The sequence below is a fragment of the Neolamprologus multifasciatus genome, chromosome 5, assembly GCF_963576455.1.
Source record: "Neolamprologus multifasciatus chromosome 5, fNeoMul1.2, whole genome shotgun sequence".
Classification (NCBI taxonomy): Eukaryota; Metazoa; Chordata; class Actinopteri; order Cichliformes; family Cichlidae; genus Neolamprologus; species Neolamprologus multifasciatus.
In genome coordinates this window covers 24,974,165-25,001,208 of record NC_140443.1, presented here as the reverse complement: position 1 = coordinate 25,001,208, position 27,044 = coordinate 24,974,165, and the positions used below count along the sequence as shown (strand labels likewise).

The following is a 27,044-nucleotide window of genomic DNA, read 5'->3' as shown; positions in this document are numbered from 1 at the left end:
ACTGCCGCTGCTGCCCAGACAGGCGGGAGGCGTAGCTGCACCTTGAGCACCGGAGAAGGGGAGAAGAGCGCCGAGCAGACACAAGCTTCCGTAACAACCCAGGAGGAGCACAAGGAATCATGGGAGATAGATAGATAGATAGATAGATAGATAGATAGATAGATAGATAGATAGATAGATAGATAGATAGATAGATAGATAGATAGATAGATAGATAGATAGATAGATAGATAGATAGATATTAAATACCTCATAGTACCATTTTATCCTAACAGAGCACTTTGCTTTCAAACTGCATGCTTATTTGTGGTTGTAGCAGTTTTTTAAAGTAGAATGGGAGGCAGAGCCTTCAGCTTCCAGGCCCCTCTCCTGTGGATTCTCCTAGTTGGGATTCAGGAGACAGGTAATCTCTGTGATATTAAGATTAGTCTTAAAACTTCCCTTTTTGTATTAAACTTTTAGCTCGGACTGTATGTGAACTCTGAACCTTGCATATGCTGCAATAGACTGTAGCAGCCGGTGGGGGCTTCCCATGATGCTTTGAAAGTTTTTTCTTCATGTTTTCATTCTCTGTATTTATACATCAATTTGTGTTTGATCATTAAAGTGTCTCTCTTTCTTTCTCTGTGCTCTTAGGTTGGTTGTTGGTTCTCCAGGAGGTTTCTTCCTGTTAAAAGTGAATTTTTCCTTCGCGTATGCCCATGATTGTTGGGATTTGTCTATATTATTGTAGAGTCTTTACTTTACAGCGCAAATCACCTTAAGGCAACTGCTGTTGTGAATTTGCGCTATACAAATAAAACCGAATTGAACTGAATTAAAAGCTACTGTGGGTGTAATGTGTAGGTGGTCCTGTACGTTTGTCTATATAGTGTTTGTAAACACAAAAACTGGCTTAAGCATGTGCTATTTCCCTCATGATTAGCATCAGCTTAAACGTCATCTATGTGGAAAATGTGTAGGTTTGTGTATTCTCTGGGGGGCACAGAGAATAATATTAACACTTAACACAAAAAATAATATTGTAGATTTGATATAACTTATGGCAAACCTATCTTAAACATTAAACTTTTTTCTTTTTTTGCTTGACTCGTCTGCTTATCCCTCCGCCCTGAACCGCTTGCTCTTGTTAGCGGTACATTGACTACTTGCTGTCGACCAATCCTAAACGTGTGTACAGTATCTGGCTTCAATGACTGGAGCAAGAAGGCTCTGCGGCTGGAGCGACGCAATCAAAATGCGACGTACTACAATATGGAAGGAGGCAAACATCCAGAAATGTTGCTGTGTAGTAACGTGCACTGAACATAGGTGTCACAGCTTGGATAGCGTCATACAGTGCACGTGCCGTCTCACTGCTAGTTATCACGCGGCGCTTGTAACAGCTCTTTTGTCGGGTCTGCATTGTACTACAGCCTCGTGACACAGTAACGTGCGCTCTCATATGTCAACAGAAGAATTCTAACAGCCGTTGTCTCCAGTGTACTTCCGGACTACACTTCAGAGGGTTCTCGGTGGTACTTGGAGGTGAGGGGTCGTGTCTGGCTAGCACAGGAACGTTTCACCAGAGGTTCAGTCTGCAGGGACAACAGTCACAGCTGGATCCATGAAATGATTCTGCATTGCAGTTTTTCTACTCTCGTAAACGAGGAACATGCACAGTGACATTTCGAGTTAACATGCACAACCGGGCTCGTTACCTCATATTTTTTCAGTACATCGGAACAAAATACCGGTAGGTTACAGGGCACACTGAGATGTTATATTTTATTATCATTATTATTGAATATACCAATACTGTTATCATTATTGCAGTGGAGCAGTGAAAGTCCCTCCACATCAGCTGGGGAAGAAAGGGGTCCAGGACCACTTGGAGGTATGTTTTAACTCACTTAAAGCTAAGTGACAAGTTGCCTTTGAGCTGCTAGTATTAAATGTAGTTAGGCTTAAAAAGCTGTGTCATGATTTTATGAGTCTGCTTAGCTTAGTAATTCAGTATAGGCCTTAAATCCTCTAGGTCTCTGATCCACTCATCAAAAGCAGCGTCATATGGTGTAATGCATAAGCATTTAATTAATCTCTGACTTGGATCCTTTTTTCTGGGCTTGTTTGTCGTATATATATAAAAAAAACTTTACAATCTCAACTTTATGCTGATGCCTTTTGAAAATCTAAAAAGTGAGAATGATCAGACTGCTGTCTGGTGATTAAAGGCAGTTTCAATAAATGATTCAAAGGCAGCAAGGATCCACATGAGAAAATGGGACTAATGTTAAGGGCCACACCAGTAAGCTTATAAAGAAATAAAACTAACTCTCTGAGGTCTAAGTCATGGACTGGTCCTTTTCTACTCTACCTGAGCAGTCAAAGCACTTTATACAACACGCCTCATTCTCCCTTTCACACCCTTTCTATGTCACACTCTGATGGATGCATCTAAGAGCAACTTAGGGTTAGTATCTTGCAAAAGGTAAGGCAATTGGTAGATTGGTAGATGACCCGCTCTACCTCCTGAGCTACATCCACCCCTTGGGATCATAAGCGCAAATCCCAAATATCTTTAGATATGATCTAAAATGTAACATTAAATGTGATTTAGAAAATTTTTGCTTTTGCATGTGTTATTTTTCATAGTTATCACATCATAAAATATCTAAATAGCTTCTGTGTTATTTACAGTAAGATGCGTTCACAACAGAAACACTGTTAATTTGTTGGCTTTAATCTGTTTTTGTGGTGTAGGACTTATATGCATCAAACTGTCAATAAAATCCACATAACTGCACTGTTAGGAATAAAACCTGGCATACAGTTTGAAGTCTGTACGTTCTGCTCTTTCCAAACATGGACTAAGCGAGGCTCCATCGTGCTTCTAAGTTGTCAAAAATCAGTCATTTGTTTTGGGCGTACCAACACGCCCATTGACTCCAGAGGGTGAATAATGAAGTTCAGCTTATTGGTGTGGCACTCCACACCTGGGTTGAGCACTACAATCACCAAACTTATGATATGACGCATAAACAAGGTTCCTGTTTCACATCCAGCTGCTTTGTTGATTGTTGCATGTCTTTCTTGATCACTGTCTGTTCCTTGTTTTCTTGTCAGCTCTCTACTGTCTACTGTTTCTAATAAAGGCATAAAAAGCCCAAAAATAAGCACAGAGAGAAGGAAACACAGCTTACAGGGCAAAAAAAGATCAGTCTTTCTTGTCACATCATGCCTCTGTTCACAGCTCTGTTTGATAACTATTTGAGGCAGACAAGGCTGTGAGTGGCTTCAGAAGTTTATTTGTTTTCCAGTCTATCAACCCAAAGCTATTTATATCTAAAAAGATCTTTTTGTCTTTGTGTAGGATGCAATCCAGCGACTGAGGCCAGTCAACCCTGTATCCCTGTCAGTTTCCAGCAGGACGGACACGGGTGTCCACGCCCTCTCTAACTCTGCACACTTTGACCTGCAACGCAAGAATGACAAGCTGCCGTTCACTGAAGATGTTCTTGTTCAGGCGCTCAATTTCCACCTCGGGACAGAACAAATCAGGTGAGTAAAGGGTCATGAAAGTCTTGGTGAGTGCATGAGTGCTTTTATGACTTTGTAAGTCTCTGAGTTATGTAATTAAGCCACTTAAGCCAAATAAAAACACATTTCTCTGTCTCTGAGGAAACTAAAGTAGTTTCCTTTAGCACTACTTGAACTTGCCCCCCCCAAGAAATTGACCTAAATGTAACTTTTTTTAATCCTCTTACACTGAGTGAATACAGTTTAGTCAGCTGGTGAAGCAGCTGCCTCGTGTTTTCTCTGATAGATGGTGTTGCCATCTTGTTACAACTGACCTGTCAAGTAGCTTGAAAAACAGTGTACAAGTGCCAGTGTGCTCTCTGTTGTTGGCAATAGGTGGTCAAACCAAGCAGGATTTTTATTCATTAACTGCACTGTACTTTTTAATAAATAGAAACCATTCCTGACATTATTTTTGCCTGATCAAAATAGTTTTCAAAAAGCTATTATGAATTTTTATAATTGGCACAATTTAACCTGATTGACTGCTCCATAAATAACACCAATGAGAAATAAAAATAGAAATGTTTACTATGGAGATACACAGGATATGGTCAAACATATGCAGACGTACATTCACTGGTTGTTTCATTAGGTACACCTTGCTAGTACCAGGTTAGAGTCCGTTTTGCCTTCAGAACTGCTTTAATTCTTCAAGCATAGATTCAACAAGGTGCTGCAAACATTTTGGTCCATATTGATATGTAAACATCACACAGTTGTTGCAGTTTATCAGTTGCACATCCATGATGAGAGTTTCTCAGTCCATCACATCCCGAAGGTGCTCTTTTGGATGGAGATCTGTGGACTGCGGGGCTTATTTGAGTACAGTGAACACATTGTCATGCTAAAGAAACCAGTTTGTGATGGTTTGAGGTTTGTGCCATCTGAAGAAGAGTTCACTGTGGACATGAAAGCATAAAAGCAACGATACTCAGGTTGGCTGTGGTGTTTAAATGGTATTAAAAGTCTGGTATTAAAAGTGGCACCAACAACCATACTACCTTCAAAGTCACTTAAATCACTTACCCTCCCAATTATGATGCTTGAACTTTAAAAGGTCATCTCAACCATGTCTGTGTGCCTTTTGCTGCCATTTGATTGGCTGATTAGATATTTATGATAACGAGCAGGGAGCAGCAGTACCTGTTGAGCGTAGATACACAGATACAAATCCGGAGGGGCATACAGTGGTAAATAAATCCCAGAAAGAAGTATGACTGACTTAAACATCTGCCTCAACACATGGGATATACATAGCTGTGGTGAAATGCCATAAGTTCACCTGTTGAATATGTGTGGCATCTTTAAATACTGCTGCAAACGAGTATCTGCCGACTCCTTTTTTCCTGTGTTTTCTTCATCTCCTCCCCTTGTAATCCCTTCATTACATACATTTACATTATTCAAAGCCATAGTTTGTTTAAGGCTGTTTTGGTTTAGGCTGCTGTGGCATTGTGTTACTTAGTCAGGATTGGAGAGAAGAAGTACAGAACAAAGCAACAGATAAAGAGATGGTATTGGGTAAATGCAGTCAGTGCCAGTGAGAGAGGGTGTGGAAAGACGAGTCTGAATAAAGAGAGAGTGAGTTTGAACAGCGCACGCTGGGAGAAAGAAAGAGGGGAGAGAGAAACTGCTAATCCCCAAACCTGCAGAGAGAAGGTTAGAAAGGATTATCCCTGCTCTGTTTTTTGGTGTATAGCATCTGTTTAGCACGCACATGCACACATGTGGATACACACTGCATCGTTTGTCACTCTATATACACTTTTTGTTTTCAGCTGACACTTAAAATGTAAAAGTGTTTCATGCACAAACACACTTCATATGTTTTAGATAGAACATTTTACTGTTGATGTGAAAGAAAAGCAGTTTGGGATGTCAGATCTGACATCCCAAACTATCTTTTCCCATCTTGCACAGCGGGAAGAGCTTTTGTTACAGCTACAATGACAATACGGCTCGTCTGCTGCTTCCAGAGACAGAGAGCCAAGGCGAGATTTGAGCACAGCCTGCACACTGTAAAAAATCTCTCTTCTCCTTCAGCTTCATTTGTCTTCTGAGCTGCTGTGAAAATTGGCCTCAATTAGCCTAAAACGAACGGCTCTTTTCACATAAAAGGAAACTGCTGAATAGCAAAATAGTGCCATGCTAAACAATGCCCCAGTTCCCAAATATGTGACGCCATGCTTTGTACACTGCTAATGAAAATTTTACGTGCGTGTCTGTGTGTGTGTGGTTTGGAGGCCATCGAAAGGCTGTCACTTCACATTGGTGCGGTCGCTGAAGGCAGATGCAAGGGTTTCCTCTGCCATGTGTCACACCCAATCTCCTCCCCTGGAAACCTAACCTAGTTTCCCCGGTTGCGCACAAACACACGCTTACATAGACACAATACACATGTGCAGATACCAATTGCCGTCGCACACATTCTCAAGCACATGCGTGACTGAATGCGTACTCTGCGTGCTGGCACAAACATGTGATCAAACACTATAGGGTGCTAATGTGCTTTGTGCAGTCCTTTTTACACTGATGCAGGTGAATGCAGCTCTTTGTTCTTGAAGGTTACAGAGACATGAATTAAGGAACCTCATCTGTCACAGTATTGTAATTATAAACTCAAGTGTTTTATTATTAAAAGGGGTCAAGGGGGTCACCACAGAGGGTAGCTCCACATATTTGATTTGGCAGGTTTGTATGCCAGATGCCCTCCTTGATATAAGCCCAGAGGGATCTGTGTCACCAGGATTGAACCAGGCAAATGTGTAAACCTTGTACAATATGGAGCCATTTATTTTATTGTCATTATTAGTGTAAATTATTACATCTTTGCCTTCTTATATGTTGTGGAACAAGATGAATTAACATGAATTAGAATACATTTGTTGTGCGGTGCTTTCGGTACATGAACAAAAGCTTGCAAGACGAACATTGACATCAGCTTTAGGTGTTATTTGGTTTTACATCTAAACCGCAAATATTAGCACGCTGAACCGCTGTAACAGCTATAAATACTCATTGGGCACTTTGTTAGCCACACCTGTTTAGTTGCTTGTTTAATCAGTAACTGGAATAAACAATTAATCATATAAAGTGCTGTGAAAAAGTATTTGCCCTGGGATTTGCTAATTTTGCAATCAATCAATTTTTTATTTATCAAATAAATTAAAATATTAGACAAAGATAACAGAGTAAACACAAAATGCAGTTTTTAGATGATGACCCTCGTTTGTTAATTTTTTTTTAAAAATGGCCCTATGTGGGGAAAAATTGGTTCCTAAACATAATAACTGGTTGGCTGGGAAGGTTCACCACTGTTCCAAGTTGTTCCCATTTCTGGATAATGGCTCTCGCCGTGGTTTGCTGGACTTGTTTCTGCATAGAGCCAGGTAGCTTTGGATAGCTTTTTTCCCTCAATAAATGAAATCATCATTTAAAAACTGCATTTACTCAGGTTAGCTTTGTCAAATAATAAAAGCTGTTTGATGATCTGAAACTTGTAAGTGTGACAAATCAGGAAGCAAGCATGAAATCAGGAACAAGGAGAAGTCGTTTTTCACAGCGCTGCTGACATTGTGAAGTTCAAACAGCATCAGAATGAAGAAGCTCTAAAGAAAAAAGTGGGTCCACCTTGATGCTCGCAAGGTGTACTTAATAAATAATAATAAAAAAATAATAAAATGGCCAGTGGTTGCGAGTTAAGTGTTACGCCTCTTAAATGGTAAAACGCTTTTTGAGTATGTTTCAGTGCAGATTATAAGCTTGGCTATTGATTAAATTTTAATAGTATGCATAGCAGCTGTTGTTATAACTGACTGTAATACTGTGATGAGACAAAGGTGGAAAGATTTGCCCTGCATTGCATTAAATCGATAGTAATAGTGAATTTCTGTGCAATCTGACAATAAATTTGTGATCTTAATCAAAAATGATTCAGATATTTTCATTACTGCTGTTGCATCGATCAGACAGCTTGAAACTATTAAAAGGGGGGGAAAAAAATCCCCTTTTTGTTCAAACTCTCTGTAAATCTCAGTTTGGTTCATCGTTCTAGTAATGACACTGCACGCAGCAGAGTAATTAAATTGTACGTGCAGAACCTGTAGCCAGAAATGCCAGTGTCATTCTTCAGTCTACTTTAAGACGTCTCGCAGAATCAGGAATCGATCCAGTCTGTTACTTATTACATCAGTCCCTGCCTCTGCGCGCAAAAACACACGAACTGTCTGGTGTTATCCTGCTGGAATCGCATCAGAGAGGCTCAGCCTGAGATTCTGCTCTGATGTTAACTGTGTTAAAATAAGCTCTGGCTTTTCAGTGCTCTTGGCAGCCTTTTTAGGACTCTGTTGGTGTGTCTTTGTGTTAAAAGCTACAATGCTGGCACTTTGGAGCATGGCTTGTACACAGTTTTTCTAGCTGGGAATACACAAAGGAGCATTGACACCATCTTTGCTATGGGACTGCCTCTACAAAGAAAGAATCAGAGATAGTTTTGTTCTCACTGAACAGCCAGACTGAATGTTTAAAGATCACCTCCAGGCTTCAGTGCAGATGTATAAGAATATTTATGAATGTGCAGGTTTCAAGTTTCTTCATCCTAAATCCTAGGTTTCACTTCTCTTTGTCCATTTTATTTCAGGATCACCCGTGCCCACCGTGTTCCTCATGACTTCCATGCCCGTTTCCGTGCCCAGTCTCGGACCTACGTCTACCGAATAGCGTTGGGAATCTCCCACCACTCTCTCCTTCCCCTCACAGACTGGGATCTGTGCTGGAGCCTCCGCAACACGTGAGTTATCCCAGTTTATGCACCACCCCTCCCTTTTCTCAGTCATGTCTTTTTCTTTTTCATGTGTTAGTGTGCATGCGCATGATGCCTTAAAAAAATAAATAAATAAGGGCTCAGTCTGAAGCTGAATCTGACTGTGTATATGTGTAAAAGCAGAGACACACTCTTTCTGTGTAATCGAGACTCAGACCAGAAAAATGGCACATTGAACACATGAATAGTCCACATGCACCAGGAGGTGCACATTAGAGACAGCCAAACTAAGTGTTTTATCTGAGCTGATGCGCAAAATACAAACAAAGGAGGAGGAAGGAGAGGAGAGAGGATGCATAGAGTGTAAAAAGTAGGAAAGAGATTAAATGGCGTGGGCTTCGAAGCTTACACAAGGTTCTTGTAGCTGTGATTGGAAAAACTGGCCACAAAGAGAAACATTTTAGTTTGTGTTTGAGCGTTTGTATCTTTTTTTCTCCTCACTTTTTTGGGGAAAAGTAGGGCAAGATAAGCTGCGGGCTTTTATGCGTGCAGAACAACACCCACGCATTTCACCCTTTCTTTCCCTTCTTTTCTGCTTCTGTCCATTTTTTTTCTTCAATCTCTTTCTTTTTCTCCTTCCTTTCTTCACTAACTTCTTTCTCTGGATCTTCTGCTTTGTTATCGCTCTCTCATGTTCAGCATTCATGTTGCTCTTCACACCCCTGAGCGTCTCAGCCTCAGCTGCGTCTCTCTTTTCCTCTCTTTGATGCGCCTCTCCAGCGTCATCACACTCGCTCCATTTCTCCCACTGCAATAAAAAAAGTTACTTTTTTTTTTTTAAACATTTTTTTTTAGATCATTTGAATGTTGGAATTCAGTGACCACGTTATCATTGGTCATCAGTCAGTTCTGTCTTCCTTCCCTCTTACCAACTGGTCACAGCTGCCCCCCTCCCAACTTAGCAAAAAGTAAGGACTTAATGATTCTTTTTAATTAGACCGTTAAGATATCTTTTGCACATCTTCATTCATTCCTAATTCTTATGTTAAAATTTTTATTACTCAGCACACTTCTCCTTTTTCCCGCTCACTCTCTCTCCTCCCTCTCTCTTTGTCAGATCATATTTAAGCAGCAAATGAAGCGTGAGACTGGAGAGAATCTAATCACCGGCTCGCTCTGGTTCTCTGCCTTAAATGAGCTGGTCGTGGGCATGCTCTGCTCTCTCACGTGGCATTATCTTTCTGTTACATAAGTTTTCCACTAAATTATTCATGGAGTTCTGAAAAGATGTACTTCATGTGTACATTTGTGGCTGACCTTGCTGTTCAGCCAGGTCACTCTTGAGTGACGCTGCAATATCAAGAGTTAGCTTACAAATCTTGATTCAGGAACTCTGATGACCTCAGAATCTTCACATTTTCCTGGTTTTCAAATGCAGTGTAATACTGTAAATGGTCACTTGTATAAAAAGTGTGTTTTTCTTTATTCTGTCTTTCATCAGAGAGCTAAACGTGGACGCTATGCACGAGGTAGCTTCCCTACTGGTTGGGACTCACGATTTCAGCAGCTTTAGGGCCGTCAACTCTGATCTGCCTTTCAAAAATCCTGTGAAGACGATGGATGTGATCAGTATACAGCAGGGAAACTCCTTTGCATATGCTCACTTCCACAGGTAGGCCACAGTACTGAGACCACAATACCTACGACCAAGTTATTATGGAATTGGATACATTATGTAAGGCAAAAAACAAGGTTTGTACAATTTTAACCAGCTTTTTAACCACAAAGTCAATATTTGGTACAAACACCTTTACCTCTCTCAGGCAAAGATGAGATGACCTTTATTAGTCCCACAGGTGTGAAATTTGTTTTGTTACAGCAAAAGTGCAAAGTTATGTAGCAGAAATTAGAAAACACTGAAATGCAATAAAATAAAATAAAATACTATATACAATAGAATAAAATAGAATAGAATAGAATAATATATACAATAGAATAAAAAAGAAATACAAATGCTATATACAACTGAGTAAGAAAATACAAAAGTACAACTTTGTCAGAAGAAGAATTGTACAAGAATTGCACATATAGCAGTCTTATTGCACGTGTGAGGGTTTTGATCAGCTGCAAAAGTCTTTGTTGTGGAGTCTGACAGCAGTGGGGAGGAAAGACCTGCGAAATCTCTCTGTCCCACACCGTGGGTGCCGCAGTCTCCCACTGAAGGAGCTGCTCAGTGCTGTTAGAGTCTCTTGCATGGGGTGGGAGATGTTGTCCAACTGGTGTTGTTGTCCAACAGATGTTGTTCTCTGTCAAGATGATCCCACACTGCTTCAATAATGTTAAAGACTGCGTTTCATTGTGTATTTTTCTATTCAGGTACACTTTTATTGCATTGGCGGTGTGTTTGGGATAATTGTCATCCTGAGAAATGAAGCTGTCACCACTCATTTGCTTTCCAGATGCTATTACACGGTGGATCAAAGCCTGATGGCGCTTTTCTGCAGTCATGTTTCCATCAGTTCTGACAAATCTCCAACACTGCTGGCTGAAATGTTGACCCAAACCATGACAGAGCCTCCACTATATTTTGCAGATGGCTTTAGACACTCACTGTTGTACTTTACTTCTGACTTCCTCCTCCGTACATGTTGCCAACAATTTGAACAAGTAATGACAAATTTGGATTAAATTTGGGTCCCAATGGAGGGGCTGCCATCCCTCCATTTCTGATGAGGCTTTGGTAAACAGTAGATGGATCAACTAACGGGCCAGATTCATCTCTCAGGTGCTATGTCAGGTTTTTTCTGGATTATTTCCTATTTCTTGAGGACATGACTTTCAGATTCTGCAGATACTTTTCTTTTTTGGCACATCCTTTCTTCTTTTCTCCTCCACATGTCCAGTTTCACAAAGGACACACTGCACACCGTGCCAAGATATGTCATGTTTTTGGCTAATTACTTTTAGGGAATCACCTGTTGGTGCAAAATACATTGCAAAGCTGATACTAGCTAGGTGTTACAAACTAGTGTAGTTAGCTAAGTGTAAATAAGCAGCTTAAAAAGCTAAAAATACTTACATAAAAAATAGATTTGAGAAACTTTATGTAAGATTTTACATTCTGAATACGGTTTCATGTGTTTTCTTGCATGGAGTTAGAAAAAACGAATGCAGTCCAGTTACGGTCACAGAAATGGAAAGGGGTGAAACAGCAAGCCAAAATGCATCTGTTAGCAGCTCTGCAGCTTTTGTAACTACTTCCAGACAAATTATGTATAACACATAACTGTAAAATATTTGCTTCTTATTACCAAAGCTCGAGCATGAGATGTGCTTCAACCACAGAACAACTGTTAATGCCCTTTGACAAACCAGGTGTGGCTGTTAGATCATACAGTTTCTGTTTGCTAATGTGCTGTCTGTGCTTGTATGTTAAGCAGGTTTGTGTGCTTTAGACAATGAGGATCCTTCATAAGTAGATATGGAGAAAGAGGGAGATAAAAGCGAGTGGGGGCCATGTGGGCTCTGGGAGGTTACACATCTATGGGGGTTACTCTGGCTGCCAAATTCCATTTTCATGGGCATTAATTATTTGCCTTGCAAATGTAGTACACAATATGGACCCTGATGGACTGCTTCAGAGTAATATCCCCAATGCACGAGGTGCACCAGGAGGCTGTGGGAACAAGGTTTCCACAGCTGTAATATATTTCACATTATATTTGCACGCAATTGTCTGCGGTTGCAGTTTTGCCAAACAAAACCATTTTCCCTTCTTCTACCCTCTGCAGAATTCCCATGAATGATCCAATGTGGGCCCACATTGGTCTCTGTCGGGTTTTGAAAGCCTACAGCTGAGCTGTATTTATTTTTTCATGAGGGTCACTATTCTAAGAAACTGTGATAAAATAAAAAGAAACTGACTGATGAATTATTGAGGAGTCTAAGGTTCAACTAAATTTTTGATCCTAAAATGGGGAGATGTGGTCTGTGAGGCTGACTACCTTGGTCTCCATTCAAAGTGGGAAAAAAAGGGCTTTTTTCTAACCTCCCAAAATATTTGATCTTATTTTCATGCATAAGTGAACAGAGATTCATTTTAGGGCCTTGTGTAGCCTTGACTCTGTTTTCACGTTAACATGCTAACATTTGGTAGGTGTGCATTTTAAAATAAGTCTTCACATTTTGAAATTAATATATGCAGAATTCATCACCGTGCCACAGCAGGAAGTGTGACATCCTTAATTTGTTTGTTTACCATTAGTTTAAGCCACACCAGCATCTAATCCAATCGAGAGGTGTTGCCACAATCCCATAAAATTTGGTAGGTGTACAAAAATTCATATGATTAAATTAAGCACAGCTTAACAGAGCACCTAGCTGTTGTCTTGTTACAGTTATAATCATTAGCATGCTAGCATTAAGGACAAAGCACCGTTGTTCATAAAGGACATCATAAAGCTAGCATAACGCTTACTGCTTGATTAAGTCAATTAATAAATAATAAAGTAGTTAACTGACTTATCATGTCAATGCTACCAGCTTGTCCGCCCATCTGAGCAAAATTAACAACTAAAAATTCAGACTGAGCAGCAAACCGCAGCATCACACAGTCGCTGCAGATTTCTTGACTGCACATCCGTGATGTGGATCTCCATTTCCAGCACATCCCAAAGGGTCTCTTTTGGGTTGAGATCTGGTGACTGCGGAGATCATTTGAGTACACTCAACTCATTGTCATGTTCAGTAAACAGGGTGAAATGATCTGAGCTTTGATGATCTAAGACGCGTACACTGTTCTGGTAGCTGCAGTGCTGAGTTGGTACTAAGGGTCCCAAAGTGTACAAAGAAAATATCCCTCGCACCATTACACCAATTTTATGTGGTTTGCTCCAATACCTGATTGTTGGAGTAGAAATAAAGATTTATCAGACCAGACAACATTTTTTTTCCAATCTTTTCTTGTCCAGTTGTGGTTTAGCCTCTGTTTACTCTTCTTAGCTCACAGGAGGGGCACCTGGTGCGGTCTTCTGCTGCTGGAGCCCATCTGCTTCACAGTTCCACATGTTTTGTGCTCTTCTGCAAACTTTGGTTATAATGAGTGTTTATTTGAGTTACTGTTGGCTTCCCACCAGCTTAAAGCAGTCTGGCTTTATAATAATAACACAGCGCTGCAAATGTGCAACAAGAGGCCCAGCAGTGCTTTATTCTCATCTGAAGATGCTGCCCTCCGAGTCCACGGGCTAAAAGCCCTGCTCTATAAATCTGTCTCTACATTTCCTACATGTCGAATGTAATCAGACAGCAAGCACTGAGTCAAATTTGCATTTGACCCAATTCTTCCCATGTGCCTGTTTCCTTAGTTCAATCTGTCCTTCCCAAAATAAGAATCAGGGAGAGGTTTATTTTCTTCCTTTCTTTTTTCCCTTTTGAGGGCAGGGGCAAAATAATAATAATAATAATATTTTATGTGGCATCACACATAATCCTGTTGGGCCTAAGCTGCAGTGCCATATTTAGTGTGTGACATTTAAACAAATCTGTGCATGATGACAAACCCAGGCTTCATTTGATGCCTGGCATGAATGTCACATCAGTTATATTCACACAGGCAGGAACAGCACTGCTGCACAAGAGTGACTTAAGATGTAAAGATATGAGGCTGGATTATTTTCTATTTTGAAATAATTTTCAAATGGTTACGTTTTCTATTTTTGATTTAATTAGTATTTTTTCACTCAGAGGAATAAATGAGTAGGTGTGCTTTGGATCCACACTCTTGCTTAGTTGTTTTCATCAGACTAAATAATATTACATTACATCTGACAACCATTCACGATGTCCTTTAGGCAGCGGTGCGATGTTTCAACTCCTGTGGCAACATTTAACCTTTCTTTATCCTTACACATTTTCTCCGTGATTCAATGTAGACTTCATGCCTGCTGGCCTTGGTCTCATTAATGTAACATTTCATGTGTAGTGCTTTGAATGTGGCTAAGACACTAATTTTATTTCCTTTTTCCAGAGAGATACCATTCTGGGAGCTGACTTTCACAAGTAAATCTTTTCTATACAAGCAGGTTTGTTGATAATCTTCTTCAGATTTTCTTTCAAGTTATATTTCTATTTCTGTGCGTGTGAGATTACGAGCCAGTAGCGACATCTGCTGGTGGTGGATGAAACTTTATTTAGAATAAAGTAAATATTAAATCTCTTAAAGCAAGCTGTGCATGCTTCTGTGTAAAACCTCTTTATCTGGCCTTTTCCTCCAGGTGCGGAGGATGACGGGGGCAATGGTGGCAGTGGGCCAGGGGCTGCTCTCAGTACCCCAACTGAAGAAAATACTGGAAGCGAGAGACTCTCTGGCCTACCCACAGGGTATGGCTGCTCCAGCCCACGGCCTTTTCCTCACCAGAGTGGACTACAGGGATACAGGTGAGAATAAAAACCAACTCGAGCAGCAAGGAGTTGGACGAGGTGTAAATCAGCAGCTTCCTGTTGTCTACATTCTCTGTTGAAAATGAAAACATATTCTGAGAAAGCTATAAATTTAACAGAACATATGATCACTGCTTCAAATGATAAAGCAATCTTCCATCCATTCTCTTCCACTTATCCTTATCAGGATTGGGGGGGCACTTGAAACTATTCCAGCTTATAAAGCAACATTTTTCCATTATGTGTACTCTATGGTAACTAGGATACCCTCCAGCCTCCATGCGCCGTTGGAATTGGATAAGCAGCAGAAATTTGATGGATAGGAAAAATTTTACTCATATTTTCATCTTTTGGGAAGAGAAAACAAAAAAAGGAACATTTTTATGAATTCTTCCTGTCTCAAGTTCTGTTTGTCGTCTCAGACCTGCAGCTTTCACCACAGCTGTCAGAGGAACTGCTCACCTCCACCAGGAAGGATTGATGCTACTTGAATATTCTATTTGTATGCATTTCCAAATGTCTTTATGTCAAATAAAACAAATATAATAAAGTTTGTGATTTAATGTACAACATGCTGTGTATTCACTCGTGTACTAAAAACAGTGATTGTACTCTAGTTCGACCTATATGAATAAGCATTAAGGGGACATACATATGAACAGCTAGATGTTCTTTTAATTCAACATATTAAGAGTACATAACTGTGTCCATGAACGCAGCTCAGCTACAGAAGACCACACACCTTGAACCTGTCATTGTCTACATAGATCTTTAGGTTACAACAGGCTACTTGCCTTAAACCCGATTAGGCAACGTGTACAATTATGAGTTTTGTAGGTTATTGAAAATTATCAAACAAGGTATACATGTGGGCAAAAGTGTGACGTTCTATAGCCAAAACTGCTTTGTGTCCATGGGTCTCATACAGTGGTGTTACATTATGGATCAACAAAGTGCACACACTCACTGATAACGTATACATCCGAGTGTCCGATAAAACTGCATACACTTATTCTTTACCCAAAAGTCTTCAGACCATTCCTATGGATTCTCACGCTTGAGGTCACTTCCTTCCAATTTGGCTGCATGTGTTCATTAAGTGATTTTTCATCAAGTTGTCCATAAATAGTCCATAAAATCCGCACTACCACCGACAGTCTTCTCTGTGCAGCTGGGAGCCAGATGAGGTTTGTAGAAGGTTTAGATTGACCAGTCACCGATCTTAATCTTCCAGTGCAGTGATCAAATACACCAAACATCACACATTTGTTTTTCTTGATTTTTGTACAGTCACCCAACTGTTGCAAGGTTAACTGATTTGAAGTGCTGCGTCTGTCAAAATCGAACCTCGTGAGGAATGTTTCTGCACTTCTTAGAAGTGACAATCTCAAAAATTCAGTAACACTATTTTTTTTTTTTAAACAATTTTTCTGTAAATATGTACACAAGTACACATTTCCTATCCAGGCGACCATGTCAGAGCAACATAGTAAATCTGATTAGCATAGGTCCTCAAGTCAATTCAGCATTTGGTTTCAAGAAGATAATTCACACATCCTAAAGACGCCCATAATTCAATATATAATCAAAATTTCAAGTGTCAGTCAGAAATGTAAGCCCAATAGCTTAAATATTAATAACAAAATCATATGTATATAATGCACTTGAGGAAGGCATTGCGTAATTTTTTTTAAACTCACAATCCTTAATAACAGCACAGTCTGGGTGAAGAAATGTAGCTGAGCTAAAGTCAAACTTGAAACCCTGATTGTAACGATTGAGTGGGGACAGTGATACACAAAGGAAACGTAATGGTCACATTTTCAGTTAAAAATCTGATTTTTATGAGCGATGAAGGAAGAAAGAAGACTAATGATTAATGCTCAGCAGTGACGCCAAGCTCGTTCTCAAGTTTAAATTAAAAAAAAAAGAAGATATAAATAGCATGCGTGTGAGATGTGTGGTTGGCCGATGACAGACTAAACACAGAAACATCTAAATGTCCATGACTTGGAGTTAGTAATGCGTTATCACTCTAGGCAGCCTTTTTTTGGCATTTGACTAGACTACACACCCTGATGCTAAAGCTGAGGTTATTTCAGGATTAATTTGTGTCACGTGAATACAGGTTGATAGTGTTCGATAGTAGCTATCACAGGTTGATAAGTTTGCATAGACCCTTGAACCCCAACCATCACCATTTCAATGACACAATCAATTAAAACTACAACTCGGAGCAGCATACCCAACTTCACCCTTTGTACTGATTTTGGTAGTCATAACAAAGCACGATAAAAGCTGTAATAGTCCACATGATACGGTTACATTCAGTTATATTTTAAAACATTTGTGGCACATAAAATGAGTATTTTTGTTTTTCTCTTAGGGTTTTTGTGAATCTCTTTATAGAATAGCTTGTATCATGCCACCACTACAGCCACCAGTGGCTTAAAATTTAAAGAAAAAAAAAAAAAGTCCCGCCCCTCCCCCCCATTTAAAAATAATAATAATAATAAATGAGTCGACTATGCCTGCTTTTACAGCATCACAATACACAGCATTAAACTCATACACTTTATTTAAAGGAGTACAAAGAGTGAAATAGGGTATGTATCAGAGACTTACAAAACACGTGTCTGAGAGGAGACATATCCACATGTAAACATATGCTGTGTGTGGTTTTGCTCTTTTCTCCGACAGCTAAAAAAAAAATAAAAGCAATAAAATTGTAGGAGCGTACAGTCCTTGGAGAGCAAAGACGTGGGGGAGGGAAGCGAGCGTCCGTCGCGTGAACACACCTTCTTAGCTGGCAATTTTCTCAATTTCATCCAGATCATCCGTGTCCAGTTTTTCAATTTTTTTATCTGCAGAGGAAGAGCACACAAAAGAGAGGGGTTCAGAGAGGGGCTGAGATTTGGCTGGAAGAAGGGCTAAGTACATGTTTTGTTTTTATTTTAAACAGCTGCTTACTGAAGTGCTCCTGGATCCTGTAGAGGATGTTCATGCTCATCTTGCTGTCCACCATATTAATGGCCAGTCCCCTTTTCCCAAATCGACCTGTGCGGCCAATCCTGTGCAGGTATGTCTCGTTGTCAGGGTTACCATCCTTGTCAATTGGCAGGTCGAAGTTGATCACCACAGAAACCTGCTCTACATCAATACCTATTTGTAAAGAAGATGGGAGGAATAAAGAGTTACTAGAAAACAATGTACATGTGCAGGACACCAATATTTTAATTTGACTGTAGAAATCCAATTAATTTCATACAGTCTGACATCAAACACATTCACACTTGCACTGCTGTAAAGTGTCTGATTTTTATTTATTTATATTGAGCACAGGATGACTGAGTACACGGCACACTCATGAAGCATAAACCTGTCAATCGCAAAAAAACACCTTAAATCAATCCAATAAAACTATCCACTGAGACTATATCATAACAAAAAGAGTCACATGGTCAGTAACTGACCTTTTTGTGCAGGTTTAAAGGCAGCAACACATTGACTCTGGAGGCTATTTCCATCTTTTACACACAGTGTATGATAATCTTTGGCGGTGGATTAAGGCTTGCTCTAAATTGCATATTAGGCCGTACAGTGTAGAATTAATTTAGAAAAACTGCTGAAAACTGAAATAAGTATGAAAACAATTTCAGGATATTGTGGGCAGAAACTAACCCCAAGCCTTTTTTTATAATACCTAGGACAAAAAATAAATAAATCTGCAATTCTTTCAAAAATCCGTTAATTGCCTCTCTCAGAGTGAGTAGATGCAAGTATGGTATCCTGGTAACCTATGGTTATCCTAAGTGGAGAGCCAAATTCATTAAAGCTGATCTCTAGCAGCTTGCATTCAGGCTGAGACAGCTTTTTAAACCAAACTTGACACCTCAAATGCAAATTTTTTGCAGCTTACTTTGTAAACCCACATATATATTGTGCTAACGTAACTGCAAAAGTAAAGAAAAAAAGTGTCTTTAAATGTAAACAGATAAAACTCATATGACCAACATCTGAACATCATTACCTCGAGCGCAAACATTTGTGGTGACCAGGACCTTCTCCTTTCCATCTCTGAAGCGTTCAATGACTGCAGCCCTCTGCTCCACTTGCATTTCTCCACTAAGTAGCGCTACCTGGTGGCCTTCTCTGGACAGCTCCCCTGCCAGCCAGCCTGCTGTCTTCCTTGTCTGGATTGAACAGAGGACAGCGTGCGTTTCAGTCAGTTAACCAGCATGCCAGGTGTGTATACAAAGAGTCCAAGTATAAAAGGATTTAGAGTTTGGCCCTTCCCTGGTTAAATAAAAAACTGACTATTCTGTTTAAGTTAGCTCATGCTGCAGAGCTCTCTTTTCACTTCTGGAACAAAGAGGAACAGCTTGGCAACAAATGATGACAAACAGCAAAAGAATGTGTAAGCTTATGTAAGAAGAAATAAAATTCAGCCAGAGTCGCTGTTTTTTTTTATTAAAGATCAACTCACATGGCAGAAGATCATGGCCTGAGCGATGGTGATGGCGCCGTAGATGTTAGAGAGAGCCTGGAATTTTTCTTCTTTGCTGTTACACAACACATAGTACTGCTTAATGGTGTCCAGTGTTTCCTCCTCTCTCTTCAGCTTGATTATGTTGGGATCAGGCACAATGCGCTGAGCAAAGTTCCACACCGACTCTTCAAATGTGGCTGAGAACAGCAACATCTGGCAGTTTTTGGGCAGCATCCTGTGTGGCAAAGAAACGAGGCATAAAACATGCACAATTTTAGTATTTTTAAAAAGCCACATGGTTCTCAAGTCTTATTTTAATTTGCTTCAGCTGACCTCTGGATGCGTATACTCTGGTCCTGGTGACCCTGCGTGGCGATCATAACATCAGCCTCGTCGAGCACAAACACCTTAATTTTCTTGGGATCAATAAACTTGAATTTACTGCACCAGTCCAACATGGTACCAGGTGTGCCAATAACTATCTGTTCCTGAAGTTTCATGCCCCGTTGCACTGGGAAAAAAAGACAGACATGCTCATACACGCACAAAAGGTTCTAACAACAATTCGGTACATAACAGTACACATGCAGCACAGCAGAAAGCACAAGCGCCTTACATTTATTTCCTCTAATGGCGTAGACTAGTTTGACTTCAGGGTAATATTTGCCCATCTGTTCAATCACTTTGCCAGTCTGAAGCGCCAGCTCATAGGTGGGTGACACGCACAAGCACTGATAACGAGAAAAGAGAGCAAACATTAATACTGAGAGAGAACACATGTCTGTCAATGAGAGACAAGAGGAATGTTTTTGTCCAAGACAAGTCATGCTTATCACTTGGATTTCAATGGTGACTTTATAGTACAGTAAAGAAAGTTGACACCCACCTGGGGGTATTTGTTGTTGGGATCGACATGGCTGAGCATAGCCAAAACAAAGGCAGCTGTTTTCCCTGTTCCTGACTGAGACTGAGCAATCAGATTCTGTGGACTACAGGAAACAGGAAATTAGATGTACGGGTGGTAATAAATATCATGGATATCAGAGTGTTATTCAGGGTTAAGTGATTCAGTAAGTCTAATGTCTTCATATCATTATTTAAAGGACACTCACGGTTCAGCCAGCATCATCGGTAAGGCAGTCTCCTGGATTTTTGATGGCCGATTGAAACCCATACCATACACTCCCTGAAGCAGCTGTGGTTTACTGTACAGAGAGGAAAAATTAAATAAATGCCAGGATTGTGAAGCACCAGTAATAATCAGTCTGTGTAAACTCACTGTGGTGAAGATGGGCATAAATGAGACACCACAACTAGAGATGCACCGATTCACCAGCCAGGGACTGGAATCAGCCCGGACCAGTGACCGGCTGATCAGCCTCCTGTTTGACTGATTATGAGCCAGTCTGTTTCATGCAGCGCGGACAGTCGTGCATGACACTCACGGCACATGCTACGGTGTTAGTGTGGAAGTGAGTGAAGACAAAGTTCTCTGAAGTAAAGTGTGGGCAAAAACTTTCCTAAAAACAGGGCTACAGCTGAAGCTATCCAGTTCTCAGAGCACCAGCAGCCTCTTATGAGCAAAGGATCAACGTAGTTAAGAGGTGAATTATGGAGATGAGTGAAAAAAATAAAAGGGTCTGTGTCACATTATCTGGCGACATTATAAACACAGGGGTAAATACCTGACGGTAGCTCTATTATATAAATCAGTTGCACCTGGTTTTGTTTGGTTAAAAAAACAACTTATTTTCAGTTATTTTATCCTCTTTCCAGTATCAGAGGACTTTACTTTCAGTTATTTCAGATGAGAAGATCCTGAAACCTACCGCAATACCTTTACTGTGAAAAAAAAAATACTATTTTGAATTGATGAATACTTGTATGGGCGGTCAGTTTTAGCTCTCAGAAAGAAAACTGGAATCTGCAAAAACAGGCAGGTCACACTTAAAGAGAAAAGTGAGAAATCTGAATCAGCCCAAAAGACTGGTGCATCGGTGCATCTTTAAACACATGTGTGAGAATGGTACAGGTCCTTGCTGGGATCTCTCAACAGATACATGTGTCAATACTGTTAAACATGACATATTAAGTGATTAGGCTACCAAGATAGACAAACAGAGGTCTCACTCACAGCCTTAATTCTTCAAAAGACTTGACGGAGTAAAGCGGAGAGTTCGGATCCTTCTGAAGAACTTCCACTTGATTTGTTGTATTGACCAGATTATTTCGAATCAGTTTGTTTAACAAAGACTGTGCCCCTACGTCCTCTGAAACAACAAGTTAGGGGAAATGTCTCTTTTAGAACAAGAACCAACCAAGCATCCAACTAAAAGACAATAATGAATGCACACATATTTTCAACACATGTAGATAATTTACTGCATACCAATTTCGTCATCATCTGCCGCCTTCTCTCCTTCTGACTTTGCAGGTGCGGAGTCTTTTGCGTTTGCGGTCGTGCCTGCAATAAATAATGCCAATATGTACATGCTTGGGTTTCCTTGTTTTATGGATACTGGCTCTTACCCCAATTCAGCTGCACATGGATGCTTACCATTTTCTTCTGGCTTCTCTTTTAATTGAAGTTTTCCCATCTGCGAAGAAGAACAAAATAAACTGAGTTCGTCTGGGCCTAAATAATTAGTCTGACTTTTCCAAAGCCCCCCTCCTTCATATGCCGGTTAGCCAGTTAGCTGCTAAAGCTATCAAACCGCTGAGCACGCAGCAGCTCTTCACGAGCTAATTCAACTTAGCTCTGACGCCAAGCCGGTAGTTTCGTTTTCGACCTAATGAAACTCTACAGAGACGGGCGTCACCGGGAGCCACTTTATTCACTGATGGCGCTCTCACTGAATTATTTCAGCTGTCCACGTTAAAAACAGACTACCGAATTTCTTCAACAGTGTGCCAGACCAGGCCAAAGCATTTACCAAGCAGGCTAACAACAGGTTAGCCCGTGTTGCGTAAGTTTAGCCTTACCGAGTCCAACGCAGCTTCTTGCTTGTCCACTGCCTCAGCCCAGGAGTCCGTAGCCATTGTGGGACAGTTTCTTCTTCAGTTATTATACTCGGGGAAGTCAACTAGGAATTCTAGCTCAGACTTAAGAGTCAATAATGTGTAAGTAACTATTTTCCACAATGGCGTGCAGAACCTGAATCTGGACACATGCGCAACTGATTACGTCACCGGGTACAACACAAGCTCCAAGAAATAATAGTTCCCAGCTTCCTGAAATTTCATACACACCTCACTAAAGCCTCAGCTATGACGGGCTCTCATAGTTAAAATGTGAAGAAAAAACATTAAATGTTGGGAATAATAATTAAAAAAAAAAATCATGAACTCTTGTTGAAAATCAGATGGCTGGAGTCGGATTTGCTAAAAAAAAAAAAAATAAATAAAAAATAAATATCACTATACTCTTCTTAGCCTCTAGAGGGTGCCACACTGCTCTCTATAGGCCCACAGCTACTATGTATTCACAGTAGGCCTTGTATGCAACATCCTTATCTGTGTGAAAAATGACATTCTCAGGTAAAATATTCTTTGGTTAGCTTTATAAAGGTTAGGTCGACGTTACGATGGGGTTAGATTAAGGTCAGACTCATCTTAGGCAACACAAGTATTTGGTTAGGTGGAGAGAAAGATCATGGATTAAAATGCCTTAAAAACTTACCCAAATCTTAGACAGCCTTACAGAAAAATATGTAAAGCTAACTTTGTCCCATCTCCGTTCACTGGATTTCCAGTCTCATTGCATGTTGAATAATCCAAAATGAATGGGGCCTATAGACTGTATATAAAATATAGACATAGCTTCAAGACACTTTTCAAGGTCTGAAAGGTGAAAACTGCAGCTTGTCTGGGGGCCACCATAAGGCAAAAGCTGTGGCTGCACAAAGACTTCTGGATCTCCAGAAAGGTATGTGTGTGGTTTTCTAAGATGGTGACAGTGAAATGCTAATCTTCAATGTGAGACTTAAGAAACCAACGTAGGACATCATGGTAGCTTCTTTGACTTTGCTTCCAGGTCTGAAAACTTCCATTCTTTTGAAAGCCTACAGGGGCTGAAACGTCCAATATCTTGCAAAGACTTCCAGTTACACAGATCTGTATGAGAAAATCTCAAATCACTACTTTCAAGTCATATTTGAATAACTTATGAAGTTAATTGTAGTTAGAATCACAAATGAGGTTTTGTCCAAAGTATGCTCATCTGCTAACAAATTGATAGTCACAAGTCATTGAGCCAATGAGCATTCAGTGTACCGATGGGAATAATAGGAAAATAGGCCAAGTGACCAACTGAGCACAGCTGGAAATGTTCTTTTTGTATGGTGGCTGGAAACCTCACTATTATTCAGAAGGAAACTGCTACTTGGCTGTGAAGTAAGATTAGTAACATTTATGAGCCTTAATTGTGATATTTTAATGACTAATGTTGGCTTGGGAAAAATAAATAAATAGAATTAAAAAGACAAAGTGAAAACAGTAAAAAATAATAAACAGACAAGCCCTATATCTGTGTTTTTCAGTACCGTCATAATCACTGTGGCCACATCCTAAAGTACATCTTAAGAATTTTTTAAACTGACAATTGAGATGAATAACCTTTTAGAATAACGTTTAAACTAAATTGAGAGTTAACTTCTGTTCAAACTGACTTGTTTCTGCAGCCCAAAGTCTCCATGTAGTGGAGTTGCCCCTGCTAGTCAGTAGAGAAAATGCAGTTTTTAGACTTAAACTATCATTAGTTATATTAGTGATTTCAGTGCTGTAAATCATGCATGCATATGTCAATATACCTGCTGTGGTTTGCTAATAAATATAGACATTCTCTTCTAAATTAGTCCGAGTGATTTTAAAATTCTAAAATACCGCTCATCTCCACTGATTCTACTTTGGTGCATCAAAACCGAGTCCAGTTATTGACAGCCTCACTGAAGTAATCAAAGAGAAAGCCCCAGATACCAAGACCACCAAATTAAGAACCTCAGAAGCATGAATGAGCTTCTGCTGTGATGCAGTGACTGTACCAGTATCATTAAAGAGGAAGAAGCAGTACTGAGTGAGTGAGAGAGACTGGATTCCAACATTAAACAAAATCCCTTTGAAAGTTTAAATCACTGCATTTCACAAGTTTCTGTGTAATTCAAATTCCCAAAAAGTTGGCACGCTGTGTAGAATTTAAATAAAAACAGAAAGCGATGATTTGTAAAATCTCATAAGGCCAAATTTTATTCACAGTAGAACAAGAACACAAATAAAATGTTTTAACTGAGAAAAAATCTTCTTTCTGTTTTTTTCCATTTTGGAAAAAAAATCGGGACAGGGTAATGTTCACAACTTAGTAGCATCAACAACAGTCTGAAATGTCTGCGAACTGAGGAGTCCAACTGCTGGACCTTTGAAAGATGAATTGACTGCAGGCCGGCCAGTTCAGCAAATCCTTCCTTAAAACAATGTCGTCAGGATGGGAGCAGATGTGACTCTAAAATTTGGATATATCTTTTAGGAATGATGGTGCCTTTCCAGATGTGCTAGTTCTATAGGCACTAATGTACCCCCATACAATCAGAGATGCAGCTTTTGAACTTGACTTAATAAGCTGGATGTGGTCTCTCCCCTTGAGTTCAGAGATCCAGCGCTGGTGTTTTTCAAAAAGAATTTAAAATTTTCTTTCATCTGACCACGTAATAGTTTTCCACTTTATCTCAGTGTATTTTAAATGAGATTTGGCCAAGGACCATATTGGATCATACTCACTTACAACTACGTCTTTGCATGTAGGAGCTTTAACCTTCATTTGTGGATGGAACTGAGCGCAGTTCACCAACTGTGCTCATGACTAAGATTTCTGGAAGTGTTCCCGAGCCAGTGCAGTGAATTCCTCGACCGATTCATGCCTGTTTTTAATGCAGTGCCACCCAAGAGCCTGAAGATCAGGCATCCAGTGTTGACTTTCGACCTTGTCCCGTGCGCACAGAGATTTCTTCACATTTGATGATGATATGAAATGAAAATGACGAGATATTCTAAGTCCTTGCAATTTTACATTGAATAGACATATGGGCGTATACGGGGTGGCTGTAGCTCAGGTGGTAGAGCAGGTCATCTACTGATCGGAAGGTTGGTGGTTCGATCCCTGGCTTCCCCAGTCTGCATGCCAAATATCCTTGGGCAAGATACTAACCCCAAATTGCTCTCCGATGCATCCATCGGAGTATGAATGTGTGTGTGAATGTTACTTAGAAAGCACTTAGAAAAATGTGCTTGTGCGAATGGGTGTGAATGGGTGAATGTACAAGTTGCGTACAGCGCTTTGAGTGCTCAGAAAGAGTAGAAAAGCGCTATATAAGAACCAGTCCATTTATGAACTTTTTCCATAATTTCAATTTGCGTGTCTCCATAGTGTCGTGCTTTACACATTTACCTAACAAGCAAAAGATCCCTTAATCAGTCCCACGAGGAGACGCAACTCCCTTTGGGAAGGACATCTAGCATAAAAATCTGCCAACTCAAACATATGGTGCTACCTGCTGCATAGACCCCTTGTGAATAAGAAAGCAGCCAAAAGTAGCTCTTCCATAATTTGTAGATGCAGATTGGCGAACCTCTGCAAATCGTTACATCTGAAAGTAAAGATGTATACACCCAGTCACATTACAGACTTAGACTTACTCAAAGTGTGCATTTTCACAGCTTGAACATTTGATATGTTTTCTATGCTCTTCTGTGAAGAAAATCTGGGTTTGTGAGATTTTTCAAATCAACTGCGTCCCAATTTTTTTGCCCCTCAGCCCTAAAGAGCTGGCATGGTTGGTGTGGACAGCTGAGTTTGTCAATGTGATAGCTCAAGAACGAAGCAACGTAGGAGCTTCAAATTGAAAAAATCATGGATGAGTTTGAATCTCAGTGAAGTCGACCTCAAGGTTAGGGTCAAAGGTAAAGTTTTATGCAAACAACTCTAGAAGGAAGTCAACCAGGATTTTCAAATTGATACCATAGGCACATCTATTAAAAACCTCAGAGGAGTTTGGATCTCAGTAACCTCAGTAAGTCAGAAAATCTTGTGATAACTTGAGAATAAGGTGATCCAGGACTAAGTGTCTCGACAAGGAGACGGAGTGGAAGCACTGGGGGTTGCCAGCATTTCTGGAACTGGCATTAACCAAAGCCTCTAAACTAGATTTGTTTAAAGTAGCAGGAACACAGTGAAGTGAAAGTGAGTCACTCAGTAAATCTGAACCTGAAATGCAAGTAAAGGTTTCTATCTAATGAGTGCCAGTGATAATTTAGTAATCATTTATGAGTTATTCTAGGGTTTTTTACCAAATAACATAAAGCACAATAGGAAGACTGTTGTTAGAAAAGAAAAGAAAAGAATAAGTGCTCAATAAGAAGGAGTATTTCTGCTTTTCTTCTGGTCCTGCAGAGCAGACTTTTTGTTGTTGCACAATTAGTGCTGTGGCACAGTTATCCCAGTTTAGTGCTTTAGTGGAAACTAGGCTATTAACCAGAGTTGAACTCCACTAAGGATCATTCAGGAGCACTCGGGGTCACATCTGGAGCAGGAGTGCTGTGACTGACTGCTCCTTAATTGATTGCAGAATGGATTTCGCACATTTTGTCTTCTCCGCTGGGATAGCTAGATGATGACTGTGGCTTTGGACTTTGCTGGAGCAGATTGCACTGATCTCTGTTCTGTTCTGACACCCAGCACTTAAATCCCCTGCGTGTGCATCAGTTTGAGTTTATATGTATGTTAGTGGGCGTATTAGCATGTGAGAA

General features: G+C 40.1%; 2 protein-coding genes across 3 annotated transcripts; one reads left to right on the top strand and one right to left on the bottom strand.

Annotated features, from left to right (window-relative positions):
- Nucleotides 1-135: 135 nt before the first annotated feature.
- pusl1 (pseudouridine synthase like 1) lies at nucleotides 136-16,694 on the top strand. 2 transcript variants are annotated; one of them, XM_085160327.1, is made up of 8 exons: nucleotides 136-1,735; nucleotides 1,816-1,876; nucleotides 3,353-3,540; nucleotides 8,201-8,350; nucleotides 9,825-9,995; nucleotides 14,349-14,403; nucleotides 14,596-14,758; nucleotides 15,184-16,694. In XM_085160327.1, exons 1-8 carry the CDS (start codon nucleotides 1,680-1,682, stop codon nucleotides 15,240-15,242), a joined length of 903 nt encoding a protein of 300 aa, XP_085016453.1. In that variant the 5' UTR covers nucleotides 136-1,679; the 3' UTR covers nucleotides 15,243-16,694. The 2 variants fall into 2 exon arrangements, with proteins under 2 accessions (XP_085016453.1, XP_085016452.1); XM_085160326.1 differs by having other exon boundaries at nucleotides 14,596-16,694.
- LOC146518821 (ATP-dependent RNA helicase DDX19A) lies at nucleotides 14,023-22,445 on the bottom strand. Its single transcript, XM_085160325.1, has 12 exons — nucleotides 22,233-22,445; nucleotides 21,808-21,847; nucleotides 21,640-21,714; nucleotides 21,385-21,520; nucleotides 20,363-20,455; nucleotides 20,137-20,239; nucleotides 19,867-19,981; nucleotides 19,584-19,761; nucleotides 19,248-19,485; nucleotides 18,792-18,954; nucleotides 17,732-17,923; nucleotides 14,023-17,625 (listed from the first exon to the last, which is right to left on the bottom strand). The coding sequence occupies exons 1-12, from the start codon at nucleotides 22,287-22,289 to the stop codon at nucleotides 17,564-17,566; spliced, it is 1,452 nt and encodes a 483-aa protein (XP_085016451.1). The 5' UTR covers nucleotides 22,290-22,445; the 3' UTR covers nucleotides 14,023-17,563.
- Between the last annotated feature and the right edge of the window lie 4,599 nt (nucleotides 22,446-27,044).